Below are 26,203 nucleotides of genomic sequence, written 5' to 3'. Positions count from 1 at the left end.
AGGGAAGGAAATTCTTATTGCGCAGCTCTGGCACTGCAGCAGTAAAATGCTTTATCGCTTGCGCACCCACACTAATAGAGGCTTACATAAGGCCTCCCGTTCTGCCTCAGTAGCATTTAGAGATGCCTCAGTCAACTGCCCCTCCTCCTATTCAATTCATGCCAGCCTCTAGCTACTCTGTGCCTTCCCTCCCCAGTCCACGCTCTCGGTACATTTCTCATCCTCTCTCCTCAACTTTCCTTCATACTTTATGCGAGTTTTATTGCCCTCTCGATATCCTTCCCTCTCTCTGGACTCCTGCTCATAAAAGTCCCTCAGAATGTAGCTGTAGCGAAGTTGAGAGTTGATCCGTTGTTTTTCGGTTGTTCTGCAGGGACACTGAGCTCTGACATCAGTCTAAACATTGACACCAAACAGTATACAGCTCTAAGTTAAACTGCTACATGGTGACAATGTTGGCAGAGATGTCGCCATTTTTCATCTTGGTGAAGTTTCCTTGCCTCCAATTTTCATGTGTTTTTATCTGTTCCGTACATCTGGTTTTTTTGTATTTCTCTTGGCCTTTTGCCTTCTTCTCTTTTGTCTGGAGAAACACCGAGTAAATCCTACTCAAATCCCGAGAAGATGAAGCCCTCCGAACAATGCACAGTCTCTCGCCAAACAGATTATTCCACACTCCTATAGAGAGTCATCGCACTTCTAAGCTGTCTTTTCTTTCTTTCTTTCTTTCAACACTCATGAACACACACCCTCAGCATATGTGTGATATTGTTAACGCTAAACGTCTTTTCGGGGACTGAATCTGTTCACATGGTTATAAACTTATACCGTCGCCGTCACTGGAATTTTCGCAATGTTTCTTTTGGCAGTGAATTCACAGATCTGCTGACACACCAGCCAAGGATTGACTTTGAATAAGAAAATATTTCTTTTCTATTAAAAAACTCCCCCATTATTTTTTTTTCCTTGAAACAATCAACACTGATTAGTTAACATAATTCTTGATATAAGCTCTATACTGTTGGTAATCTGTTCTGCCTTTTTAATGTGTAAAATTAGTTTGAAAAATGTGGAAAGAGCATTTTCTGAGAGCACTGTGTAACGCTTCTGTCAATCTGCAAATGGCTTGAAAAACCAGATCCTGGGTTTCTGAACATAAGCCTTTTAAACTCTGAAGTAACTGTTTTAGAATTCCACTTTAGGCTCCAAGTTTCATGACTTTTATTTGTTTCTCTCTCTCTCTGTCTCTCTCTGTCTCTCTCTCTCTCTCTCTCTCTCTCTCTCTCTCTCTCTCTCTGTCTCTCTCTGTCTGTCTCTCTCTCTCTCTCCGTCGCTCTCTCTCTCTCTCTCTCTCTCTCTGTTTGTCGTTCTCTCTCCGTCGCTCTCTCTCCATTGATTTACATTCATTCCCTACATTCATTCCTAACTATTAGCCAGTTGCCTGAACTCTGAGTTTAACCTGAGCTGAACTGCAGCCTGACAATAAAACATGTTTTCACCTCAGAATTGATTTATTTCCTCAATGTAGATCTTCAGTTTTGTCCCTACGGTGATATGATTTGCTGTGAGTTAGCGCTCAGGCTCCAGTCCTTACCAAAAAAAAAAAAAGGAAAGAAAGTAAGAAAACACGCACACACACACAGCTTGTTGCACAACTCTAATATAAGTCATCCCGGTCTGCTGATGACAAGGAGTGAAATTCAGTCCAGACTGCAAACTGAGAGAAGACTAAGGAACGACTATCACTTCGTCCTGCCCAGCTGAATGGCCTACATCTGTTTTTTATACTGATACTTTTGTGTTCGAGCTCAACATTTTTGGGGTTTTTTTTTCCTTTGGAAGCATTATTATTTTAAGTTTTCTTTCACTGCAAAACAAAATTATTCTGCCTGTTTCTGGGATGTTACTGTCCAATTACCTTTAGGGCATCATTTGTTTCTGTCTGCAGTCTACTAGCGTTACTTGTAGTATTTTTCTGTGGCAGTGACCCATATAACATCACCGCATTAGACAAGGAAAACACCCGGCCGGCACCGAAGCTTCATTTGTCCTTAACTTACCCTGCAGTTACATCACTCCTCGTTTTGTTATGTGTGGAAGAAAACAATCCTGAAGTTAAGTCATTGTGAGAATTGACTTTTCATGGAATCAAGAGTGTGAGAAAAGATTTTGCACATTTCTAAACACTAAGGAACCCAGATTGTAAAAGCTTCTAATTGAATGATGTTTAAAACATAAAACAGTCCAGGCTGCAAGAACCAGTAGGCCTTGTTTCTCCTGAGTTACTACAAACCCTCTGTGCTTTGTGTTTGCTCTTAAGTGGTTCTCTAGACTTCCACGTCCTAAACAATAGAGTCCTCATACTTCCTAACACACATACACACACGCCTCCATTCTGCAGCCTTGGTGAAGCGATCAGGTTTCATTTAACACAGATCCGCCAGTCACACCATTGTCCTCTCACCTCCTGGTCAGTGCATGACGCATCAAAGTGTTTGCACTGCTCAGCCGGTCGGCACGCTTTACACAGAGGCCAGTTTTAACGACACACGTTTATTGCTATTTTGCATGTCTCTCTGTGCAGGTGTATGATTTTGCTATATGATTCACAGTTATCTTATTGCTAGATCAAGACAATAAAACAACCTGGCCTAGGTACACTCCTCTAATGAGATTACGCACAACAGTTTCACCTGTTAAGCATAACATATTTTAGGGTTAGATGTGTTTTTCAGATTTTTCCTTGTCAAGTTTGAAAATAGAGTGGCCAAAATGAAAAACCAAACAAGACTACAAATTACACCCTCACAAGCAATCAAACTAGAAAACTTAAAAAGTTAACACAATACAACAGTGTCGATTCTGCAAGAGTTGAATCAAATCCAAATGAACATTCGTACTAGATGAAAGGGTGAATGTGAATCATGAGTTCTACACCAGAGAAAAAGGAGGGAAAAGACTTAGTTCACAATTGTTTGCTTTTCTTCCTGAGAACTATGATCTTCACCTTCACCCTTGGTGCTTTCATTTGAACATGTGAGCAGAAACTACACACACACACACACACACACACACACACACACACACACACACACACACACACACACACACACACACACACACTAAAATCATGTAAGTACAAGTTGTGGCCACAGAGGTCACTGTTGTCACAACTCAACAAATGATTACTGTTGCACTTTTGTGAATAAGCTATATTTACTTCACTTACTGGGGTTACTACGACTAGATTTTTAAAATAATAATAAAAAGTATAATAGTGTTCAGCTGCTGAAGACAGAATAGAACATACTTTCCTTTCCAATGTGGCTCCTCACAGATGAGCTTTCAGTGCTCCTCATCCAGTCACTTTGCACCCCCACATAATGATGATGATGGTGATAACAATATTGATTATAATGATAAAAGCAGAGCAGTCTGTGCACACATTATGAACCTGCTAGACTGCTGCCAAGGTGAGGTAAAGGTTCCCTGCCTGTGGAGACTAATAATGTATCCCATCTCAGTGTCAGCCATGCTGCCTTCCAGCACCAGCATGCCACTGTACAAAGTGTTGAGTGTGTGAAGGTGTTCAGTCAGGTGCAGTGTGGAGCAGCCATCACTGTCCAAATAACCCCAAACACTCTCATAGCTCTTCATAATACTGAGAGTTTTTCACCACAGCTGTACAGTCACAGACTTGTCTTTGGCCTTTCTGTCCACATTTGCCTCTTTTACTGTGAAATGTTGGGACAAGTCTCCAATGTCGACGTTTTTTTGCTTGTTTGTTCGTATACAATCAGCAGTGATGTCGCCCTCTCAACGCTGACTCATTTCAGGAGATTTCCTTTGTTTGTAACTTACGGAGAAGACTTAACTGATCATCTCCAGTTACAAGCAGCTTTTGCTTTTCCTTGCTCCCGCTCAGTCTGCCTCAATCCAGTTTGGACCGGGACCATCATCACAGTATATATACTGGCTTCTGTTTACATTGTGTTTTGTTGGCCATAATTACATGATGAGACTGAAAGGCACGCTGCAACAAAGAGAGAGGGAGAACAAAGTAAAGAGAATTTGAAGCTTACTGTAGCTTCATTTCAGAGTTTTTATTACTGCTGTGCACCAGTGTTTTTATATCACTTTAATCTGTTTGCTCTTTGTCATGTGAACTGAAAGTACATGAAGAAATCTTGCATTAATATTACCCCCACAGGGTTAATACTGAATTTCTCAAGTTTTTATTATTTCTATTTGTTTCTAGCTGGCCTGATTTGTGTTTTCTCCATCATAAAAATGTATTATTAAATCAGATGGTAAAAAAAAAGAAAAAATGAAACGTATCATGTGTATTGGCTGAACTACCGTAATTGTCAAAAATTAATTGATTACTTGTTCCTGGAAATGTAAAATTATTTCACGTGGCTGTCTTGCCTTATTAGTTTTTTTTTTTTTGTTCTTCTTCTTCTTAATTCAGGCTTATACGAGCTTCCTTACTATTGTGGAATGTGATGGAGGAGTATTCTTGCGGTACCCTGCATGTACCAGTCTGCTCTGTGGAGTGAATGGATGGGGTGGTAATATATTGGCATGTTGACATTTCTGAAGCTGGATCTGTCTAAAGCCCTGTGAGCTTAAAGGACTCTACTCCCCTCACCGCTTTTAAACTGGAGCTGCACTCATCGGTCCCTTCTTCACCTCCTGATGTGCAAAATCATGTTTGAAACACTGCTTGAAATACCTGACTGTGTAACATAACGTTAGTGCAGTCGCAGAAGGACCAGCCCGTCTTTCTAAAGCTCCTTAGTCTGTTTGACCTGCAGAAAAAAAACCCTGTCTACCCAGAAAAACAGACATTAGCAATAAACCTATGACCATTCTCATCTTATATAATGAAATCCAACCATCATTTTGCAGTGTTTTGTATATGGTAAGATGGTCGGTATATGGAGGAGCAACGCTGTGCTTCTTTATTGCTGTGCATAGATAAATGTGTGTTTTCATCATTATCGCCATCCCTCTGCTGCTTCATGATGTGCTCTTATTGCCCTCATTCATCTCATTAGCTATCAAATTGCTGGCATGGCGGTTTTGATAAAAAGGCCATTTTCCTTTCCTTATTCCCAATAGTGTTGCTGCTTTCTTCTGCAGGCTCTGCGGGATGGAGAAACACTGATAATTTGGAGAAAGCTGAATGTTTTTTGTGGGCATAAGGCCAGGAGGGCTGCATGGAGACTTTTTTTTTTTTTAATATCTGCTTTAGGTACTATTCAGTACTATTTAGTCCAGACAGCAGAGAGAAGAGGATAGAGTGAATTTATATCATCCCAGGACAACATCAGTATTACATTATTAACAGTGTGCCCTGAGCTAAAATTTCCAGCCATCCATCTTATATATCACTTTGTCCAACTCTGTGTCGCGCGGCTCTATGTCTACCTCAGCTGTCAATGGCTGAGGAAGTTCATACTCTGGACCGGTCTCCAGTCCGTCACAGGGCTAATACAGAAAAACACATCTACATAAGCTGTGAGCTCAACTCAAACCCTTCAATTTTCTATTTCTGCTCTACATTTCTTTTCCCAAACTTTTTCTGTGCTTATTCTCATAAATAGATTGATCTGGTATGGTTAGCAGTGCAGAAGAAATGATAGAAACCCACAAACAGATAACTACATGCTTCAGTTCTATCAGATTCTGTTTCTGAGGAGGGAAAAAAATAAAGACACTCATCAGTTTGTTTTACAGTGTGGAGTTTTAGCCTGTCTGATGCTGCCTGCAGATATTTGGCTTCATAGGAGTAAGTACAGCAGAGGATAGCAACAGTTTGCTCTCACACAGGAAGCCCGGCAGAGGCCTGCTGTGGCTTGTGATAGCAGGAGGGCAAATCATAGGAGCAAAAAAAAAAAGTGTGGGAGTGCAAAGTGAGGAATGAGGAAGAAAATAAAAGTCTGAGCTCTGCAGAAGGAGAACTGACCGCTGTTCAAGGCTACCAACCGTTTTGCTCTTCATCCCATATTTCTCTGTAAATGTCTTTTCTTGTTTTGTTTTTATCTAAACTATGATTGTGTGTGTGTGCTTGTGTGCGTGTGTGTGTGTGTGTGTGTGTGTGTGTGTGTGTGTGTGTGTGTGTGTGTGTGTGTGTGTGTGTGTGTGTGTGTGTGTGTGTGTGTGTGTGTGTGTGTGTGTGTGTGTGTGTGTGTGTGTGTGTGTGTGTGTGTGCGTGCATGCATGCGCACGTGCGATATAGTCCGTATTATGTAAACGGGAATGATCCACAGTCAACTCTTCTTATGGCAGCAGCTCCTCGTTTTCCTGAGTATCAACACATCAAAGCTGGAGCTGAGCTTCTGTCGAGACTCAGGAAATGTTCTGATCAAAAATTCGCTTGAGCTCAGGGTTGATAATTTAGGTGCATTGAAATGTGATAAAGCTCTCAGATCAGACAGCTTCTTGTCCAGCTCCTGTGTTTCGCTGTATCACCTCAAAACAAGAGCGACCTGCACTGTGATCAGAAAGGTTTGTTTTCAAGCAGACGGGGAGGTTTTGTGTGTTTCCTGCAGGAGAAAATGAAGGCCACCGGCGAGGAGAGACTGGCCTGCATTACCTTAGCAACACTGTTGTTATTGGAGGGGGCAGCCTCAAGTTGTGAGGGGAGTTGCTATAGCTACAAGTTAATCTTGTATTTCATGAAGTGACCGTGAGAAATTAAGAGCTGCAGCACGTGAACGCTAGAATCGTCCTAATAACTGCAGACTTATTGTGTGTGTGTGTGTGTGTGTTTTTTTTTTTTTTCTCCTGTAACACAACTCGAATGCCTCAAATCTGGTGCGGTGTGAATAAACCTGCTTTGCCACCCATCTATCTTCGGTTTGAGCCATTGACAGCAGACCGTGGGTGAAAGCAGGACACGTCCTGGATACACAGTCACATTCACACCGATTCAGAGATGTTTTCTTTGCAACTGTGCTCACCCTGCTTGTGGCGGCACTTGATGTTATGCTCCACTGTCTGACTCTCTGCTGCTACATATTAATATAGTATGCAAGACATATGTTTTTTTTTCCAGGTCTGCTTGTGTTGGGTTATTTGTTTTCTGTTTTTAAATGTGCCTTCCATGCAGTGGTATTCACATGGGATGTGCAGGAAATCCATTTCCTCCTTCATGTTTGACCAGTGCGTCTGGTGGTTCAGTGAAATACGGTCATGGAAATATGGTGCCGCCTGTGTAGTTTGTGACATATTTGATCAGAAACCATAGAGGGAATCATGCCTTTTGCTCCATGGCTGTCCTCTATTATTTTGCCAGAACAAAGCTATCTGTTGTTTGTGCTTGTCCCTAAGGCCGCAGATTGCATTCTAGGATCAAGAGAGAGAGAATGAGAGAGAGAGGGCTTTTTGTCCCCGGAGTGAATAGCCATTACACTCACAGCCCACATTAAAGAGACACGGCTCCTGCTTAACAGCCTCTCCCTCTCCAGGGGGCTCAGAGCCTGGGGACTTACGTAAGGGACAACATGTGTATGGGCTGTGCAGCGCTGGGCGAATTTCCAAGATGCACACACACATACAACACTATACAATGCCTTCATATCTCTCTGCATCACTCTATTTCTATTCATTATATGATAATGATACTCGGTATGCGATAAAAATGTCAATTAGCAGAGAAAAATGCCGAGTGGGCGGTGTCAAAAGGTCACAACTATTTATTATGTGGTGACACAGGTTTTTCTTCAGCCTGGGATCGACTCTTTTCTGCCAATCGTTACCACCTCCTGTAGCAAGAGTGTCAAGCACAGGGGGAAAGACCCAGAGGGCATTGTATAATGCTGTGGAGTCAGGCTAGATGATTGGAGACAGAGTGATTGCAGGATTTAGAGCAGTGGGTTTTCTAATAATAGTGGGTGTGGATGGGGCAGCTGTCCGGGTCGTACTGCAGGCAGCACCAGTTTGCACAGTCCTAATAGCTGCACTGTTGCCTCACTGTGCAGGAGAGACCAGTCAGACATCATATCACTCCTTCGTGTGTTCACACTAAAACTGTATTTTACAAAGCCCTTTCCGCTGGCCGCAACATCACATAGTTTAAATGGAAACTTTTAAAAATATCCGAACTCTTGTTCAGTTTTGTAACAGTGAAGGTCAGAAACTAGTTTCTTTCCCAGTGTGACACGCAGCTGCCTTGGATATAAAGAAACAGGAACTCATGCATACAGTACATACAGAGGCACACAAATACACCCTGATGTCTGTTTTCAGGATCATGTTAATCACATGATCACATTGGATGGATAAGTGCTATTTAAAGCGAGCACCGCTCGGCTCTGAAGTACTTCAGAGATTATTGCTGGAATGTCCAACCCAGTGAAAACTAGGCTTGTTATGTTGAACTGATTACATAGATACACAGATCAGTGAAATCCCAAACCGCAGCTCCAGCCTCTTCTACTGTCCCTTTCTGTCCCTTACTCTGTAGACCCTCAGATCTCGAGAATGAAGAATCAATCTTGCCTGAGTTTCCTCCATTCAGCTGGTGTGATGCAGTTTCTTTCCCAGTAACGAAGTTAGACCTCTGATATGATGCCCTACTTTCAAAACAGAAAATCCACTTGAAATAACCTTATTTTACTTATTTAATAAGAATCAAGCAGTTACACTCTATATCTAGAGGCCTGAATTGTTTAAAAGCTGTGTATGCTTTGGATTTTTTGGGAAAACAAGTATTGATGCTTCCAAACTAATTTTCCTCCCAACACTCCTGTAATAAACATCAAAGCCAAGCCGTCTTTATCACTATGTGTAATCCGTTTGGTGTTTTCGAGTGTTTTATGGAAGTTGCAGTCAGGCAGATCCTAGTGATTTTAGCTGGGATGGTAACTGGAGCAGAGGTGGCATGATAAATATAGAGAGGAAGCCCCGTAGTTCTCCCCAACAACAGCTCAGAACCCACCACATCACCAGGAGGCGGTTGATGGTGCCAAACATCACTGTCGCATCAAATCACACTTTGCAATATCAAAGTCCTCAAGTATCTCTGTGGAAAACTACTGTTACATCTTTTATTTTTTTGTGTTTCTCTCTTAAACAAAAACAACCTTATTATCATCTCTTCAGATATACTTTGTATAAACCTGGATTCAGTTTAACGGTCTGCGGCTCGGAAGTCATTTGCAAGAGCCGTTCATTACGCACATGCTCAGAGACATGTTGCTTTTCCTCTCTTCCCGCACTTCGAGCTTGTTGTTGCTGCTTGCTTCTTGGCTCGAAACGGCAGTCTCTCCCTCTCCCTCTCCCTCTCCCTCTCCCTCTCCCTCTCCCTCTCCCTTCTCTGCATGTGCCCGGGCCTGGCTTGTTGACTTTAGCTGCTCCATGTATTAGCTGCTGCCAGAGGGGAGTGTTCTTGGCCCAGGCAAGGCCAATGCAAGTTGAGGGAGGAAGGAAGGAAGGTAAGAAGGTGTGTGTATTATGTGTGTGTGAGAGCTTCAGAGAGAGGGAGAAATTGTGCACATACTTGGACCCACATACAGGTACAACATACAGGTAAAATGAAACTGGTTTCTCATTCAAGGGACAGTACCTGTTTGATAAAGTGCTTGTAAATATGACAATCCATGCATGAATGGCATTCCCAGACTTCATAAAGTAGGTTAGTTTGTCTGCATATGTGAGGGGCGGCTCCTGTGTTTATCATGTCATCATTAAATTTACTGCACCGCAGATAGACTAAATGGCTCTTGTAAACATCCCGCTTTAGGAAGTGAAAAACCAAAGTCCCTCCTGACATCTGCCACACACAGGCTGACTTTGTTGACTGCAATCTCCTCTCTGCATTCGCCCTTTTCTGCACACTAAATAAAGGCATCCCCAGTTTAGCTTTCTCTCGAAAACAGATTTAGCGTGCATCAGTGCTGTTGATTTTTCCTCTGTCCTCCAGTCCCGCATTTAGTGGTTCTGTCGCTGTTTCACAGGCAGATGAGAAGCGAAACAGTGTCATTTTGAGTATCTGCAGGCAATGATGTGTTCATCAGAGAAAGCGACGGACAGGAATGGCGGGCCAGTTATCTGTCTGCTGGCTTTTATGATGGCACAATGTGGCAGCCATCTGCTTCTAACTCACTGTAAACACTGATACGAAAGTCGGCCCGATAACAGCAGTGGACGCGCTTCGCTGCTGTCAGCATGAATAAAAGTTAGTCAGCAATTGGCCCTTTGAGAAAGTGTGTCTGAAACATGCCCTCGGTGTTGTTTTTTTGTTTAACACATGCACATACACACCAATGCATTCCCGCAAGAACTCACAGCAGATGTAGCGAAATTGCGGTTAAGTATCATGATTGTTCTGGGAAGCAGAGGAAGGAAAATTCTCAATGTCAGGAAATCAGGCTGAGATGGAGGGGTGGGTATTAATGGGGTCTTGCGGGCGTGTGTGTGTGTGTGTGTGTGTGTGAGAGAGAGAGAGAGAGAGAGAGAAAAGGGACTTCAAAGATGCAATTAGCATTGGTATTAACATGTTTATACTTGTTCTTCTTTAAAGGAAAAAAATATATATGTGCGTGTGTGTGTGTGTATAAGGAAGCAGCATATAAATTTAATGTCAGAGTCAGTCAGACTGACAGCATGTCGTCCATGTTTGTGAACAAATAAGAAAAAACAACAGAGGAATGTTTGTAAGGAAAAGACTGTGTCCCCAGTTGGCCCCGTTCGCTGCTGAAAACAAGGCTAATGACTGAAACAGGACACGACTAATCTTGTTATCTCTTTATCTGTTGCCCAGACAGTGTGCATGTGCGGGTGTGTGCGTGGCGTATAGTATAGTAAATGTGTGTTACACGCCTTTCCTTCGGGCATGCCTTCTGCGGTGTGTATATTATTCTTTGCACACCATGAATTCTCCAAGTTGGTATAATTATACGCGGCTCTTTTGCCAACTGCCCACATTTTCTTCGACACGCAATATACACACACACACGCACGCATTTAAGTCCATGTTTTGAGATGCTTGGCGGTAAAACCAACAGCTTCAGCGTGAACTGAGTCTGAGAGAGATTCCTCCATATCTGCTACATTCCTTTGTGATCTGTTTGCTCGCCATGCTCCACATTCTCTTCAGATCATCAGCGTGGGAGCTTGGCCACTTCTTGAACTTTTTCTCTTCAAGCAACATGTTCTAGGGGAGAGTCGACTGTGTGTGTGTGTGTGTGTGTGTGTGTGTGTGTGTGTGAGTGAGCGAGCGTGTGCGTGCAGGTACACGTACACTTGATGATTTAATGTGTACTTCTGTGCATGTTTGGGAGTCCAAAGAAAAGTTTCGTATTGTCTGTGTGTGTGTGTGTGTGTGTCTGTGTGTGTGTGTGTGTGTGTGTGTGTGTGTGTGTGTGTGTGTGTGTGTCTGTGTGCACGCACGCACCGGGACTCGAGTGGATCTCTGCCAGGACTTAGGGCTTGGCTGAGAGAATGCCTCAAACCAGTTTACTCTGGTTGTGTAGTGGAGAAGTCTAGGGGCGGGATGAGAATCTCTTAAAGCGGCAGACTCTCAGCTTGTGTGTCTGCTTTATTTTGGCACATATTTTTGTCTGTCTGGCTTTGTAGAACACATACATATAGTTGATGGATGCTTTTATCAGTATATTGACTTTTATCGCTTCGTTTTTTAGTGTGTTTTGTGAAATTGAAATCCTTTTGTGCGTCTGAGTGCTGATGTGTGTGGGTGAGTTTTTGGCCCTGCCTTAAATAATTTTCCCCACATCTTGTTTTCAGGAACTGCTCGGACAGGAGTGAATAGGACTGATTGAGAGAATAAGTGTGTGTGTGTGTGTGTGTGTGTGTGTGTGTGTGTGTGTGTGTGTGTGTGTGTGTGTGTGTGTGTGTGTGTGTGTGTGTGTGTGTGTGTGTGTGTGTGTGTGTGTGTGTGTGTGTGTGTGTGTGTGTGTCGGATGTGAACAACATGATGCAAGTTGCCGTTGTGTCACACTTTTATTAGAGTACTTTTTTATACTCTTTGTGGAAGTGTGCGTGTTTATGAATGTGTGTTTGCTGTCAGCACAACTGAGCAGTATAAAGAAGATTTAAGATGAGGTCAGACTGCTCAGCATGGGGCGTGCTGAGCAGGGACGGAGGAACAAGTATCTCTCTCTTACTCTCTGAGGTTGTACAAGCTGTGCAGGAAACAGCAAATATGTCACGAAACACTTTCACTCCAGTGGTTTTCACGCGACATCTTCTTTTAGAAAGTTATCCAAGACTTCCTGTACATGAAAACATGCGTCTGTCATCGTGTTTGTGGAAATCACAGTCATTTCATTTGTTTGTTTTTCCAGGGTGATCAGACAAGGCTTTATTCTTAGGTAATTATGCTATTATGCAGTCGAAACCAAACAAAGGTGACCGATAATTGACTTTTTGAAGCCTCACCATGGCTTCAGTTCAAGCAAGGACAGCAACACCTGTGGATTTGCTTATGCGGCCCAAACTATATTTCTGTGTGTTTTGCAGGAAACCCTCAGGTCATGCTGATAAGGAGGTGATGGCTGCCACCGTCCTGACCTCACTGTCCACATCGCCTTTGGTGCTCTACCCTTCCTCTACGCCCTCAGGTAACACCACCGGCACCTGCTGCAACCTCAACACGAGCTCTGGCCGTACAAGCCAGTGACACTGTCTCATGTCAAACATTACTACACTCGCATGTACTTCCTACACGGCGACTCAGTGCAAATCATTTGCGGTTCGTTCACCCCGACGCACCTTTTGCACTGCTGAGCCGTCGGCGTTTTCACCTGTATTTATTTATTGACCAAAAGTGAGGCCGTGTTATGAGGTCCGTTTCCTATCTTTGGATGCGCGTATGTTTACTCGAGCTCCACATTTCCCCTACTGTTCAGCCTTGACCTGTCACCACAGGTCCCTCTGCAGTCTTGCTGTGGTTGCAGTTCCCATGTCGACCACGCTAGACGGTCAAAGTTCCGTTAGATTTTCTTTCTTTTTTTTCCGCTCCCCACAGGAAGGTATCACATAACACTTCAGATCTCTGCATCAGGAAGAGCTCTGGGAGATGAATCCAGCTGTGTCGACCCTTTGTAAAAGCTCAGCAGTTGTTAGAACTTATCAGAGTGTGCTCTTGGTTTATGTGAGACTTGGCTTGGTTTAAAAATGTAAAAAAAAAAAAAGTTATTTGATGTAAAATGTTAGAGACACAACACTAATGTCTGTACACTTGTTCTGGAGCCCAACTTTTAGCATGTGTTGCTATAATTTTTTATTGAGAGTCTAAATATCTTAATGATCTTTTCAACAAGATAACGATCATTGTTTGCTATGGTTGGTTCAAAAAACTGATTTTGCCATTTCTTTTGTTTTTGCCAAATCTGAGAGATGCACACTTTGCCACAGAACCTTATTAATTCTCTGGAATAGCGAAGTAATCCGTTCGTCATCCATAGATTGATGCATGTTACATGTTCCTATGGATTTGCCATAAAAACTCTTATATTTCCATCGGAAATTGGTTCATATAAGCTAATCCCTAACATACATGTTTCAAGGCTTTGCACTATATTGGGGTTTAATTTTTTCACAGACTTTTTCCGCAGTGAAATTCAGATCAGCGTGATTATCTAGTCTGAGGTCAGAGTTCGGTCAGGCATTATTGGATTGGTCAAAACATCAAAGCGTATAGAAAAGATCTGTGAGCTGAGACTTATAGAAACGATATGTAACCCTGTCTTGAAAATTGAAAATGTTTTGAATGCCGCAATTTAATTTAGCTTAATAAGAGACGCTAGAACATTAAAGTCACTCCCATATATGCCATATTACCAGGAGACTTTTTGCATCAAAAGGCTGTGGGGGTTTATGGCTTTGGAGGTGTTTTATGGTTTTATTTCCATCAGACAGACAGGATTGAGGTCATGTTTATTATGCATACTGTTCCTACATTATGTTGCCAGTACCGTGATAGCCTTTTCAAACTAGCCAACACTTGAACTCTATTTCACATTTGGCCTCTAATTTTGGTCCATATTTGTTCACCTTCAGATACTCTAATTTCAAACTTGCGGTCTTTTCCACTAATGGGAGGCTGTGTTGTGTGTTTTTCATGTCCAGTTCCGGAACCAGCCAGCAAGACCTGGAAGGAGGTGCTGTCAGCAAGCTACAGCAGTTCAACCAGCGGCAACTGGAGCTGGGACGCCAGCGACCAATCAGTGCCCTCCACGCCGTCCCCGCCACTTTCAAACGACGCCAACAAGAACTTCCTGCTCTCGTCCCAGGGTGATGATGCCATCGAGGATGCCGCAGAGAGCGCGCACTTCATGTTTGAGGACCCCATACCTCGGAAGAGAAAGGTAAAGCGGGAAACGTGTGTTACTCTGCATAGAAATGGTTGAAACAATCACATGATTGGACTAATGCTGACCACTGCTCCACTCGCCAAGCAGGTGCAACTAACAAGCAGCTGTCAGAGATTTTAAGAAAATTCAAGCTTATTTAACCAGCTGTACTAAACACACACATTTATCAGAACAAATGATACATCATGAAGATATTAATTCAGAGACATGGTTGTAAGCTCTACTCCGCTCTTGTCAGTTCTTTTCTCAAGTAAGGATAGATTTAAATGAAACACACTTGAAACATTCACAGAATGTAAGCACTGTACAGTTTCACAGCCTTTAACACCAGACCTGTCGCATTCTGCTTGTGTGGATGATGGATTATGTTCCCTCTTTCACTTCCCTTCCTCTGATTTTTGCGCTATAGAAACAGTCCTGAAGGACAAAATGTTTTCACTGTCAAAAAGCTTTCCATCCCCTTTCAGTCCTTTTCAGGCGAAGAGGTGGGAGGTTGCAGTCAGAATGGAGGAGAGGAGGCAGACGGGGGAGGGATGAACAGCAGGAAGTGAGGGTTCAACAGATACATGAAAATGAGAGTGAGCGGGACGGTGTGAAGAAGGGAAGGAGAATGATGCTCAGGGTAGCAGGCGGTGGAGAAATTAATCTCGGTGTATCCTCCGGCCGTGCAGTGACAGTGGGGAGCTCATATAGCGTACTGTATACGTGGGAGTTTGCAATTCAGCCTTCACAGAGTGAAGGTGTGGAGATGGAGCCGCTGAATGTACCAGACCTTAAAGGCTCAGAGGACACCGCTGCCAGAAAACCATGCTATTTTTTGACATAAGCAGACAGGAAATTAACTAAGATACTGCTGGGAGGAATATAGAAAAAAATCCGAGCCACTTCCTGGTGAGCTTTTCCTTAAATTCAGACAGCACTGACTGGAGAGGTCTAAAACCAGTATGAGCATCCATCCCATGGATTGTACGCTGGATGGTTTTGTACAGGCAGAGAGTTAAGAGGATTATTAAACATGGCAATCGTCAGTGTTACTGTAACTGTGCTAAGATGCAAGAAAAACGCTTAGGGAATTAAGTGATTTGTGATTGTTTGTGGGATTAAAGAGCAGCTTTGCTATGTACTTTTTATTAGAAGACTTATTTTAAACAGTGTAGTTTAGTGTGTGTTTGTGTGTAGAAGTCCAAATGACACGTTGCTGCCGAATGCAATTAAGAGCAAAGACAGTCAGTGAGAAATGGGGCAGAGGAATTACAGTGGAGGAGAGAGTTAACTTAAGCCATTGATAAAAACCTGTTGCACTCTCACTTCCCTGGCTCGGCCTCCGTTTGCCGCCCCTGCCTCCCTCCGGGGCTGTTGGGAGGTAATAAGGGGGGGGACACACCCTCTGTCTTTCATTCTCAGTGATGCAGGTCGATGCCTGCTCAGGAGACAGCTGCCAGCCTCTGGAAAAAAAGTGAAATGAAAACCTCTCTCCGCCTCCTCGCGGCTCACCCCCGGCTTAACTTCATGTTAAATCAGATTTCATGAGGATTGGATATTATAAGTGTTCTGAAACGCTACTTGTGATAATCAGAGGTTAAGAAAGGGTCATGACTGTTTACGCTAGTCTGCTCGGGAGGCTCTTTTATTCAGCTGTATTGCTTTGAGAAGCCTTGAACGCAGAGGCAAGCAGGAAGAGACCCGATCACACAAGTAGAAAAGAGCGGAGGGCAGGGAGAAATCAAATCAGTACATTTATTTTGTCATCACTGCAATCTGAATGTGTCTCACTTTAAATTTGCATGTTGAAAGGTTTTCTGTTGAAATTTTGTTGTAATGAGGAATCATCGTCTTTTGCCAAGAGCCACTTAAGCTGCCCAAACCAATGAGATCCACAGAGGAAAAAATAGGATGGCACAAACTTTAATTTCTTTGAGAAACCTGTCAAAGCTCAGCTGAAGTATTTCTACTGGTAAGAAGAGGATTCGTGGCTCCCAGGCCAAAGGGAGATAGTACAGTGGTGTTTCCTTTGTTATTTAGGGCATTTTTCCTAACATCCAAGTTATTCATTCTGGGTGAATGTTTTCTTTTAGAACTCCATGAAGGTGATGTTCAAGTGCTTGTGGAAGAACTGTGAAAAGGTCCTCAGCACCTCCTCAGGGATCCAGCGGCACATCCGCACCGTCCACCTGGGGTGAGTGTCTAATTCCTCCACTTCTCCTGAACACGGCGTTCAGTTGTTGTCTTCTGGGTTTCCCAGTCTGAGTAAAGACTCGCATCCTCCTTGGATGCTCTGGGAAATCCTTGCAGAGTAATACTTTCATTTCCGAGTATCAGTTGTATCATGTGCTCAGGCACCATTAATCTGCACGCGCACACACACACACACGCACACACCACGAGGTTGTGTTGTGATCTTAACGAGCCATGATGGCTTTTCTAATGATGTTGTCCGGAGAAAAAACAGTTGAGTGTTTGTTGTCATTTATTTATTTTTCGATTCAGTTTAGCCAGTGTTCAGCCTCAGAACTGCAGGCTTAGTTTCTCACTTCAATTAAGACCTTTTAATGTGTCAGTATCATTTCACTAATCCTTTACCCACAGCTTCAGGCTAGTGCTATCACATTTTGGATTTAAAGGGTGTGGTAACGCAGGAGAAGTGCCACACGTTTGACTTATTTGGATGCGATCCAACTGTGTGCCTTCGTCTAATCTCAGTCGTTAAACTGTCTGCACATCTGTGCTTTGAGGAAGAGTTGAAACAGTCCAGCCCTGCTGATTATGTGTGAGTCTTTAGATAAGTAACCACATTGGTAATGATTATGTGTTTTTATGGCGAGATTGTAAGTCTTGTTGACACAAAACGAATGAACCCATAATATGGTTGCTCGAAATCATAGTCGCTGCTTTGTTGGAGTCTCATTATCAAGTTAGTGAGTAATGCAGCTGAACCAGACCTATTTTTATCCATCAGAACAAGGCCCAGATTGGTATCTGAGGTTCAGTGAAGTTTATACAAGGAGACGCTGTCGGTGTGTAACCGTGTTAATTCAACCAAAGTTTGGTTGATGTGGAGAGGACGAGGCTTCAAAAGCCATCCTGCTCCATGGATCTGAATCCTGCTGAAACTGAATGAATGTTTGGGATTTAAATGAATCTGAAAACCAAGGAATGGCTTCAGTTTAAAAGCAACAGAAACAATCCCAGAGGCAGTAGCTAAAGGTCATAAAGATCAAAGGATATTATTATTATTATTCAATATTATATTTGTTAAAACTTTATTTTTAGTGCAATCAGTGGACTCCACAATATATTGTTCTCACAGATCAATCAAAAGTACACAGATTATTCACATTTGTTGAAAATTCAGTCGGTCAAAGGTGACAAGTTTTCTTTTCACTCACACACATACACACAGTCTATCAGAGGTCAAAGCCTTAATACTCGGACATGTCCTGCTGCCTTCGGTATAAACTGGACATCAGATCTGAAGGTACAGTGACTGATTTTAGACAGACGGCTCAGTAGGTCAGAAATGACTCAATGACTTGAATTGATAAGAAATGACGAAAACAAAAATATAGTTCAGAAATCATCAATACTGTGGTTTTATTAACATTTAGACAAGTGAAAATGTTCAAAGGTTAGTTATAGTTGGGATAATGAGCAGAAGTCATCTCATTTGGTCTCTGGAGCACACTGGCTTTTACTGCCCCCTGCTGTTCGAGACGTGAAACTGTATTAATGTTTGACACAGCAGGGATTTGCACCTGTGGCCATCTTCCCTACTTCAGTAGTAAAAGTGGTGACGGTTTGGGAATATCTCACCCGCAGGCGAAACAGTGACTCGGACTACAGTGACGGAGAGGAAGACTTTTACTACTCAGAGATCGAGGTCAACATGGACAGCCTGACGGAGGGCCTGTCCAGCCTCACCCCCACCTCCCCCACCACAGTCGGTCCTCCGCCCATCTTCCCCCCGCCGCTCGCCGACGTCCCCCGCTCCGAGCACATCAGCATGGAGGGTCCGCAGAGCCACGCCCCCACGCTGCTCAGCCAATCAGCTCCCTCCACACTCTGCCACATCCGGACTGACCACGCCTACCAGGTAACTGACACGAGAAGAGCCCCTCAAAACATGGGTGAATCGAAAGAAGCAGTCAGCATGTTATCGAGATGGATTTTTTTTAATTTGTTTTTTGTTATGAGGAATCTGCAGCGGCAGCTTGAGAGAATATTGTCTAAAAAAGAAAAAAAAAAGAGGTCAGGGTGAGTTTCTTCTCTCCTACGCCCGTGTGGGAGTGCACAGCAGGAAAAGAAACAAAACTTTCTTGCCAGTATTAATCAAACTTATCATGAAAACTAAAGTCAGTGCATATTTTCATACCATTTTGGTAAGTTCTAAAAGTTTCACTCATGGGATTCAGATATGCCTACAGTCCTGCTCACATTGCTTCACTTGGTGTCAGAGCTTCCTCCCTTTTTTTCCCTCCTCCTCCTTTTTTTTCTTCTGTTCTCATTCATCTCCACTCCTTATTTTTATGCCCTTGAAGTTAAACTGAAGTGGTTCGAGCTGAAATGACTACGCGTAGTGAAAGCATGGAAAATTAAAATATTAAATGCTGAATGCAGTCCTATGCAGTGGTTTGAAGTAGTGACGAACTTTCAGTTGCTATGACAACACAGATGCTCAAAAAGGTAGATGTACAGTGTGTAAATGCACAGAAACTGGGATTTCTAAGCACAGTAATAATGCTGCTAATTCATCTTCTGTAAGTTCCTGGCAGCATTATGAAGCCTCTCCATAATGATGAAACCTTTATTTCAAACAAAATAATTCTCTTGCGAAATTCTCAGGCTGCATTTGAAAGCACATTTAAGATAAAAGAGAAATGGCTCCAATACTAATTATATGTCTTTTTTTTCCTGTAATCTCCTCTTGTCTCTCTCTCTCTCTCTCTCTCTCTCTCTCTCTCTCTCTCTCTCTCTCTCTCTCTCTCTCTCCCCTCTCTCTCTCTCGGCACATTTCCTATCCGTCTCGTTTCCTGCCGTCTCCTTTCCTGGCTGTGTGGGGTGGTGGTCCGCGTTCCAGGCCACGGCTCCAGTGAGCATCCCAGTGGGTCCCGAGCTGGCTGGGATGTGCAGTGGTAATGGGATTGGGCCTGGAACCGGGACTGAGAATGGCATCAGTGTGTCGTGGCAGTCCCCTCCTGTCATTTTCAAAGGCGTCCCGGTGAGTGAGGCTTTGTCTCCCACCTTTTTATCTTCATCTCAACCGCCTCTTCCCGCGGCGTCCTCTTGAAGCCGTTTGAGCTTTGCGTCACAGTTTTTTGTTTTTTACCCCCCTCTTTACTTGCCTCTTTATGCCGTTTTCATGCACTCGTCTGCTTACTTAAGTGCACCTCCCGTTTAGTCTGATCCTGGTCCTGGAGGGCCAAAGACCTGCGTGGTATTAATGAGTTCCTGCTGAAACACACCTGAGTCTAATGAGTCTGCGATCATCAAACTCTGCAGAACGCCCGTTAATGAGCCACTCAGTCCAATCATGTGTGATGGAGCAGAGAAATGATGAAAACATGCAGCGCCGTGTCCCTCCAGGTACTGGAGTGATCACTGATATAACTCATCCAAAGGTGGTTTTAGAAATGGATAACAGAGACTGAAATCAGTCCCAGAATGCAGCTACAACATCATGCATGTCTAAATATCTCTTGTCCCTGTTACACTCCGCACTCGCTGAAAATCCCCCAGAGACTTGATTCCTACCAAACGCTGTGAATCTTGTTCTCTTTATCCGACACGACAAACAAGAGAGATGACAGGCAAAAGTTAGAGCCCCCCAGGCTCCCCATAAAAACCATAACTTGCTACATTTTTGCTGTTGTGTCTTTTTGGTGAGGCTGTGTGAATCGTAGCCCGAGTTTCCTGTTTTTGCACAGATGTTGCACCTTCATCATCTCACCACAGAACAGCTTGTATTTTAGCAGCAGCCCCCAAAAACTGAGTTTGGAATCACAGATGAGGGACTCTGGGTGAGATGGCCCTTCTACCTTTTCCAAACATGGCAGAGAGTTGTGATGTTGAATATATTATGACTGTTCTCACAGTTTAGAGACTCAGGATACAATTAGCCAAAGCAGCTGGAAAAAAAAAAGTGTGACAAGTAACATCTAATAAGATAAGCTAACATGCTACCTGATCACAAATGGATACTTAATGGCTGGAACAAGTGGTTATTTAGATTAAATCAGGGCAACTATTGTCTTACAACAAGATATCTTCAAGACAAAGAGCTGCTGCCTTCTTTCTTATCTGGAAAAGACTGTTGTGGGAGAAAATCCCAGGGGATGGGTAGTCTCAGAAATGCTCAGGCAAGTCTGTCTGGCACCAACAACCACTTTCACACTCACGTAAATGACCTTTTCCCCCCTGTTTACACTGTAGTGACCTTGTCCTCAAGCTCCAAGTAGATGTTTGTGTGAATGTGCAGTTGAGCAGGTGTACCTAATGTTACGGCTGGTGAGTGTAAAGCCGCTGTCTTCCACGTTTGACTCGTGTAATCTGATAATTGACAGTGGATTTAAATAAAAATTGAAATGTTCAGTCTGAAATGCGATAGAGGAGATTTGATGTGATGAAAAGTGAATATTCTGAGTGTGTGAAAGCAGTTTAGTCTCAGCTCGTGGACACACAGAGGGGGTGGAAGAGGCACCTTAAAACACATTAGACGCCCGCAAGCACCAAACAAGCTCATAAAAAAAGACTTCAATATCATTGATGAAACTCCCAGAATGCCGCTGTGAGCCTTTAAACCCCATCATCTCGGTCTGTACACATGCACTGCATTGTGTACAATATCTGAGCATTGAATTTATTTGTCCAGAAGGAATCATTAAATGTGTATTTCCTCCTTGGATTCTGCTGGGGAACCTTTAATCTGTACATGTGTGCGTCTTTAAGCTGATGTTGAATGCGTGTAACTTCTTCGGATGCCTCGGGAATAATCTATTTCATTCAGTTCAATCTTCTGTGAACATTTGGTTTGTTCTGTGTGTCGGGATTTTCCACCTGGTGTCTTGTAGTTCACACACACTCCCTGTGAAGCCCCACTGTGTCGGTACGGTGAGGCACAACAAACTCATGGCGCCTTTCTGTCTTTGCAGGGTCCAGTGACTCACATCCGAACAGTGAACATCGGTGAGAAGAGGCAGCCGGCGGCTGGCACACACACCACTGTTACCAAGAATCACGCTTTAATAACAGCAGCCCCGAAATCCACAACAGGAGCCAGGTACTGAGTGTGTGTGTGTGTCTGTGTGTGTGTGTGTTGCTCTCTAATAGTTAAGCAGTTATGTCTGATCCACATTGCAAACACTGATGTTATTAGGAGTCGGCCAGATGTTACTTTTGCGTTTCCCAAGGACGCAGTGTTTTTGTGAGATAAAAACATTCAGCGGCTCATTGAGGCCGAGTGGCTGTAGCTACCAGAAGTAACCCTCTGAAGACCACTCGGTGAAGTAGGTTTATGTGTTGGAGGTTCAGGAAGCGGCCGATCATGTGAACATTTGTGGCATTTTCAAGTCAATACAAGCAAACATTGAACAAATGAAACCAAAATGACATGAATGACTTTCAAAAAAAGCTGTGAATGAGATAAAGAGTTGACAGTTTTTCTGCAAAAACTCACAGTAGCTACAAGTTTCCTGCAACATAAGGTGTTATCTGATCTTATCAATAACTTATTATGGTTAGCTTTAAAGAAACAAGAAGGAGTCTCAGAGTTGGGTGGTCACTTGCCTGATAAGGGGTTTATTTGGGTAATTGCATTTCTAAATCCTAAATTTATTGAACAGAATCACATTCAGAGCAGTGTATTGTGCTAACAGTATCATGCTGAAGTGTTTGGATCGTTATCTGAGCGCCATTAATTTGTTGCAGCACCTTGTGGCTGAATTTGTGTCATTATGTCTGCGCATAATTAAGATTGTGCGAATTACATCAGAAGCCGTTTAAAGGCTGGTTTTCAGTCGCGTGCGATCGTCAGCCTCTTCACGCAGAGCTTTCCTGCTCTCCCTCACATACCGACTCGCTTCATTTTTTTTTCATTTGGACACAAATGAAGGCGTGCCAGACTCATTTTGCTTCAGGAGCCTCAGATTTTTATGGCGTAGTAACTTAGAAATGAAGGACATTCACAAACCTAATGCAATCTTTGTTTATGAGTCTGTAATGATTAACTTGAATTTCTTTTCTGGAATCAGTCCTTCATTGCTGTTTGACCTTCTCAGAGCAGATCTGATCTAATTTTGCTCACAAATCGGTCCGCTAGCTCCCACTGCGGTCTCCCAGGTCTCTGTTATCAAATCCCATGTCAGCATTTGGAGTTACAGTAATAAATTATTTGTAAATTAAATAAGCATTTTTTTTTTTCGAACACTACATTGATTTTTAAAAAATTGGTGCAATTTCCGGGTTAAAAACAGCTCAATTAATTGAAACAGCCATAATAGCCGGAATTGCTAAAGAGCATAAAACAACCAAAACTATTCAAATAGGAAAATAAATAAATAAATAACCAAAACATAAATAATTCAGGACAAACAGTCAAACCCAAATTAATAAAAAAATTCTCATACATGCTTTTTTTTCCTCCAGGAAAAAAAAAAGGGAAGAAAAAACTCCTCCTCTAACCTTTAGGAAATGCACAGCAGCTGTAAATAGTGTAGCTGAATTAAACAGCCAATATGCATATTAACCTTGAAAATTAAGAAAATAAAATATGTAAATGGCAACAAAAGCTGAAATGGAAACGCAGCATATCTAAATTGTACCTTTGATTTAATTTTTGCATGCACAGACAATTTTATTTGTTAGAAAATTACAAAAATGCCTATTTGGTTCATACAAAGCCGCAGACCCTGGTGCGCCCGCTGAGCCACATGTTTGACAACCTTTATCCAGTGATCCAGTGCCGGAGCTTCGCTGCTTACTGAGATAGTTTGAAGATGTCTTTAGCTTTCATGAAGAAAAATCAAGGCGCCTGTTAAAGAGGAATTGGATTTGTTTATTTCAGATTGCACAAGTGAGCCTAATAAAGTAGGAAATGAGTTTCTAAACTTGTTTACTGACTGGGGTTGTGTGTGCAGATACATGTGTGTCTTTGAGCTTGCTGCATTTGTGTGTTTTTGTGTTTTCTGCTCTTGTGGGCGTCTGGATGTGTGTGTGTGTGTGTGTGTGCGTATGTGTGTGCGCGCGTGTATCCTTATGCTGTCACATCTGCTGTTACCAAGGAAACCCCGTGGGGAGGCCAAGAAGTGCCGAAAGGTGTACGGCATGGAGAAGAGAGACATGTGGTGCACAGCCTGCCGCTGGAAAAAAGCCTGCCAGAGATTTACCGACTAATCCCGTCCCCGTTCCCCGGTCTGTGCCATGAGCTCGTCCCCCCCACTCGGAGGCGGACGCTTCCACCGACGAGACGAGGGAGGGGGCGGGGTCCCGTCACGTCGCAGTGCTGCTTCCTCCAGCCCAGCAGGGGGCCGTCTCTCAACACAAAGAGAAAATCAAATGAAAAAAAAACAAAAAAAACGAAAACAAAAAAACATCACAACAAACAGAACTTTTGCAGGTTTGGACACTTTTTTTTTTTTATACGACTGAGTCAGGAAAAAAAAAGCATTCAAATTAAAGCGTCTGATTAAATTTTCACTTCTCTAAAAACTGCAGATAAGCTTTTTGGTATACCCTTTTGTTGTTATAGAAGCGTCATGTAAGCTACTGTTCATGAGGCGGATCATGGCTTTTCTTTTCTTTTTTTTTCTTTTTTTTTTTTTAAGATTTAAGGGTGAATATCAGATGTGCTCGCTCAGACCTCTGTAGCATATCCTTCTCTCTCTGTCACTGCTTCAGAGACTTTAGAGCTACCAAAGGCAGGAAATAACCCCGTTTAGGTCTCGTTGCGGTCTCTGCGGACACGGACCGCACGTCTCGACGCATTCTCACCCATCAGGCAGATTCAGCTCCTCCACCCTCGCCTCTTGTAGCTCTCCCAGGCTGCACCCATCTCCTGACACCAAGTGGTACAAAAAGATGTTCCAAAAAAAACAAAGCAAACCCAAAAAACAATGTACACAGATACATGAAATATGTTTCCCTCTCTTCTTCTTCTTTCTACTCCTCCCCGAACAATATGCACCTTAAAGAAATACGTCATCTTTTGGAGTGTCACTGTAACCCCAGTGTATGCCTGAGAGCTTGGAGATCTATTTCTTCTAAAGTTTATTTTCAGCAAAGAGTTGCTGAAGCAACTAGCAGTTGCACTGTGCAATCAGTAAAAGTACAGCATGTAATCTAGTCTCTCTCTCTCTCGCTCTCTCTCTCTCTCTTCGCTTTGTTTCTCTGAGTTATGAGTTTGAAGCAGAAAGACTCTGTTCCTCTGACAGCTGATGTTCTTAAAGAGATTGTTTACCACAGCGATACGTGAATGATATCACCCCCCTTTGAGACTTTTAACTCGCGGTCGGATCGATGTAAATTGTTTGTAAGTAAGTGAATAACCTAAATATTTTAGCCCAACAATCGCTACCTGATAAAGAATCAGGCGTTCTCGCTCATTTCCTACGATTCAAAATGGCGTTTGTACGTCTTTGGAGTAATTCCCTCGAACCAGCATTACCTGTAGGAACCTGGTCTGAATTCCCAGGACTTTTCTTTTTTTTTTTCCGTTCAGTTTTAGTTTTAGTTGAACCCTTGAAAAAAATGACTCCGCCGTAACATTTTAAGATTAGTCTCAAATCAAGTGACTGATTTCTACAGAAGTTAGTGTAGCAACTTTTTCAAATCGTCTCTCAGAATGGAGTCTTACTTCTTAGTCTAGATTTGTAATAGTAAAAAGTAGCCAAAGTTTCCACGCTTTAGATACAACGTAGGCTGGTTTTTAGATAGTTAGATACTTTTTATATAGCCCATTTTCCAACGTTGTCCCTTTGAAGAGAAGTTTGTTACCTGTTTTCAATGTCTTTTTATTAATAGAGGTATAAAACAGGAAGGAAAAAAAAAAGATTTTATAGTATTTTTTAATATATGCTGTCACTTCTTTAAAAGTAAACAGCCTCGAATTGGAGAACTCTTGAGGTAAAAGCACTTGTCATTCGCTTCGTGACATCGACGGACAACTTAGTGATGATTTCTTTACAATGGAAGTGAATGCAGAACCCCGAAGCTCGAGAACATTCAGCGGCTCCGTTCACTCAGAAATCCTCAGATTTCATTTTGATGTTCTTATTTACCCCCCTTAGTGATGTATGCTTGTAGTAACTTAATTAATGATGTAATCCTTTTAAGATTCGAAGGTTGATTTTTCTCACAAACCATAGAGTCAATTGAAGTTGATATTAATCTGTAGCTCCAAAATCATTAATTAGCCTCTAAGGATTTTACAATCTGTACAAATTTTAACGCCCTCGATTCTGGAAAAAAAAAAAAAAATCAATGAGGAAAAACCCTTCAACAAATATTTTTTGAAGTTCTTCTCTGAGCAGAAAGACTTTCCCGGTGTGTGTTCACGGGAGCGTCCTGCCCGCCCGGACGTCTCAGGCGTTACCAGGTTCTCAAAGTGTGTGTATATGTGTGTGTGTGTGTGTGAACAGACGGCTACACCATCTCCTCAGTCTCCCCTCCCAAAATGATAGGTTAACCCTCTTCTCACCCGGCCGTCTGACCCCCTGACCTTTCACACTTTGAGAACCGCTGCGTCGAGTTTGCGTTTGACCTGCAGCTCTGCCATGCTCCCCCCCCCCATAAACTCGCCCGTCAGAACTCTTCCTGTCACAAACTTCACCAAGTGCCAATGAAAAGACGAGGAAAACAGAAAAACGTAT

At 42.8% G+C, this 26,203-nt stretch overlaps 1 protein-coding gene across 2 annotated transcripts in view; it reads left to right on the top strand.

Annotated features, from left to right (window-relative positions):
• Positions 1–26,198, top strand: part of slc2a4rg (SLC2A4 regulator) — a 32,812-nt gene extending 6,614 nt beyond the window's left edge. Inside the window, exons 3-9 of one of the 2 annotated variants that reach the window (XM_030117856.1) lie at positions 12,490–12,590; positions 14,101–14,339; positions 16,421–16,521; positions 18,162–18,435; positions 19,420–19,560; positions 21,491–21,618; positions 23,618–26,198. In XM_030117856.1, the coding sequence (XP_029973716.1) occupies positions 12,490–12,590; positions 14,101–14,339; positions 16,421–16,521; positions 18,162–18,435; positions 19,420–19,560; positions 21,491–21,618; positions 23,618–23,729 (1,096 nt within the window). In that variant the 3' untranslated portion in view covers positions 23,730–26,198. The remainder of the gene's footprint in view (positions 1–12,489; positions 12,591–14,100; positions 14,340–16,420; positions 16,522–18,161; positions 18,436–19,419; positions 19,561–21,490; positions 21,619–23,617) is intronic. The other variant, XM_030117857.1, reaches the window with a different exon arrangement.
• Positions 26,199–26,203: the final 5 nt, after the last annotated feature.

Source organism: Salarias fasciatus, chromosome 20 (assembly GCF_902148845.1).
Source record: "Salarias fasciatus chromosome 20, fSalaFa1.1, whole genome shotgun sequence".
Lineage (NCBI taxonomy): Eukaryota > Metazoa > Chordata > Actinopteri > Blenniiformes > Blenniidae > Salarias > Salarias fasciatus.
The sequence above is the reverse complement of the archived record's forward strand: the minus strand, read 5'-3'. Positions and strand labels throughout refer to the sequence as shown.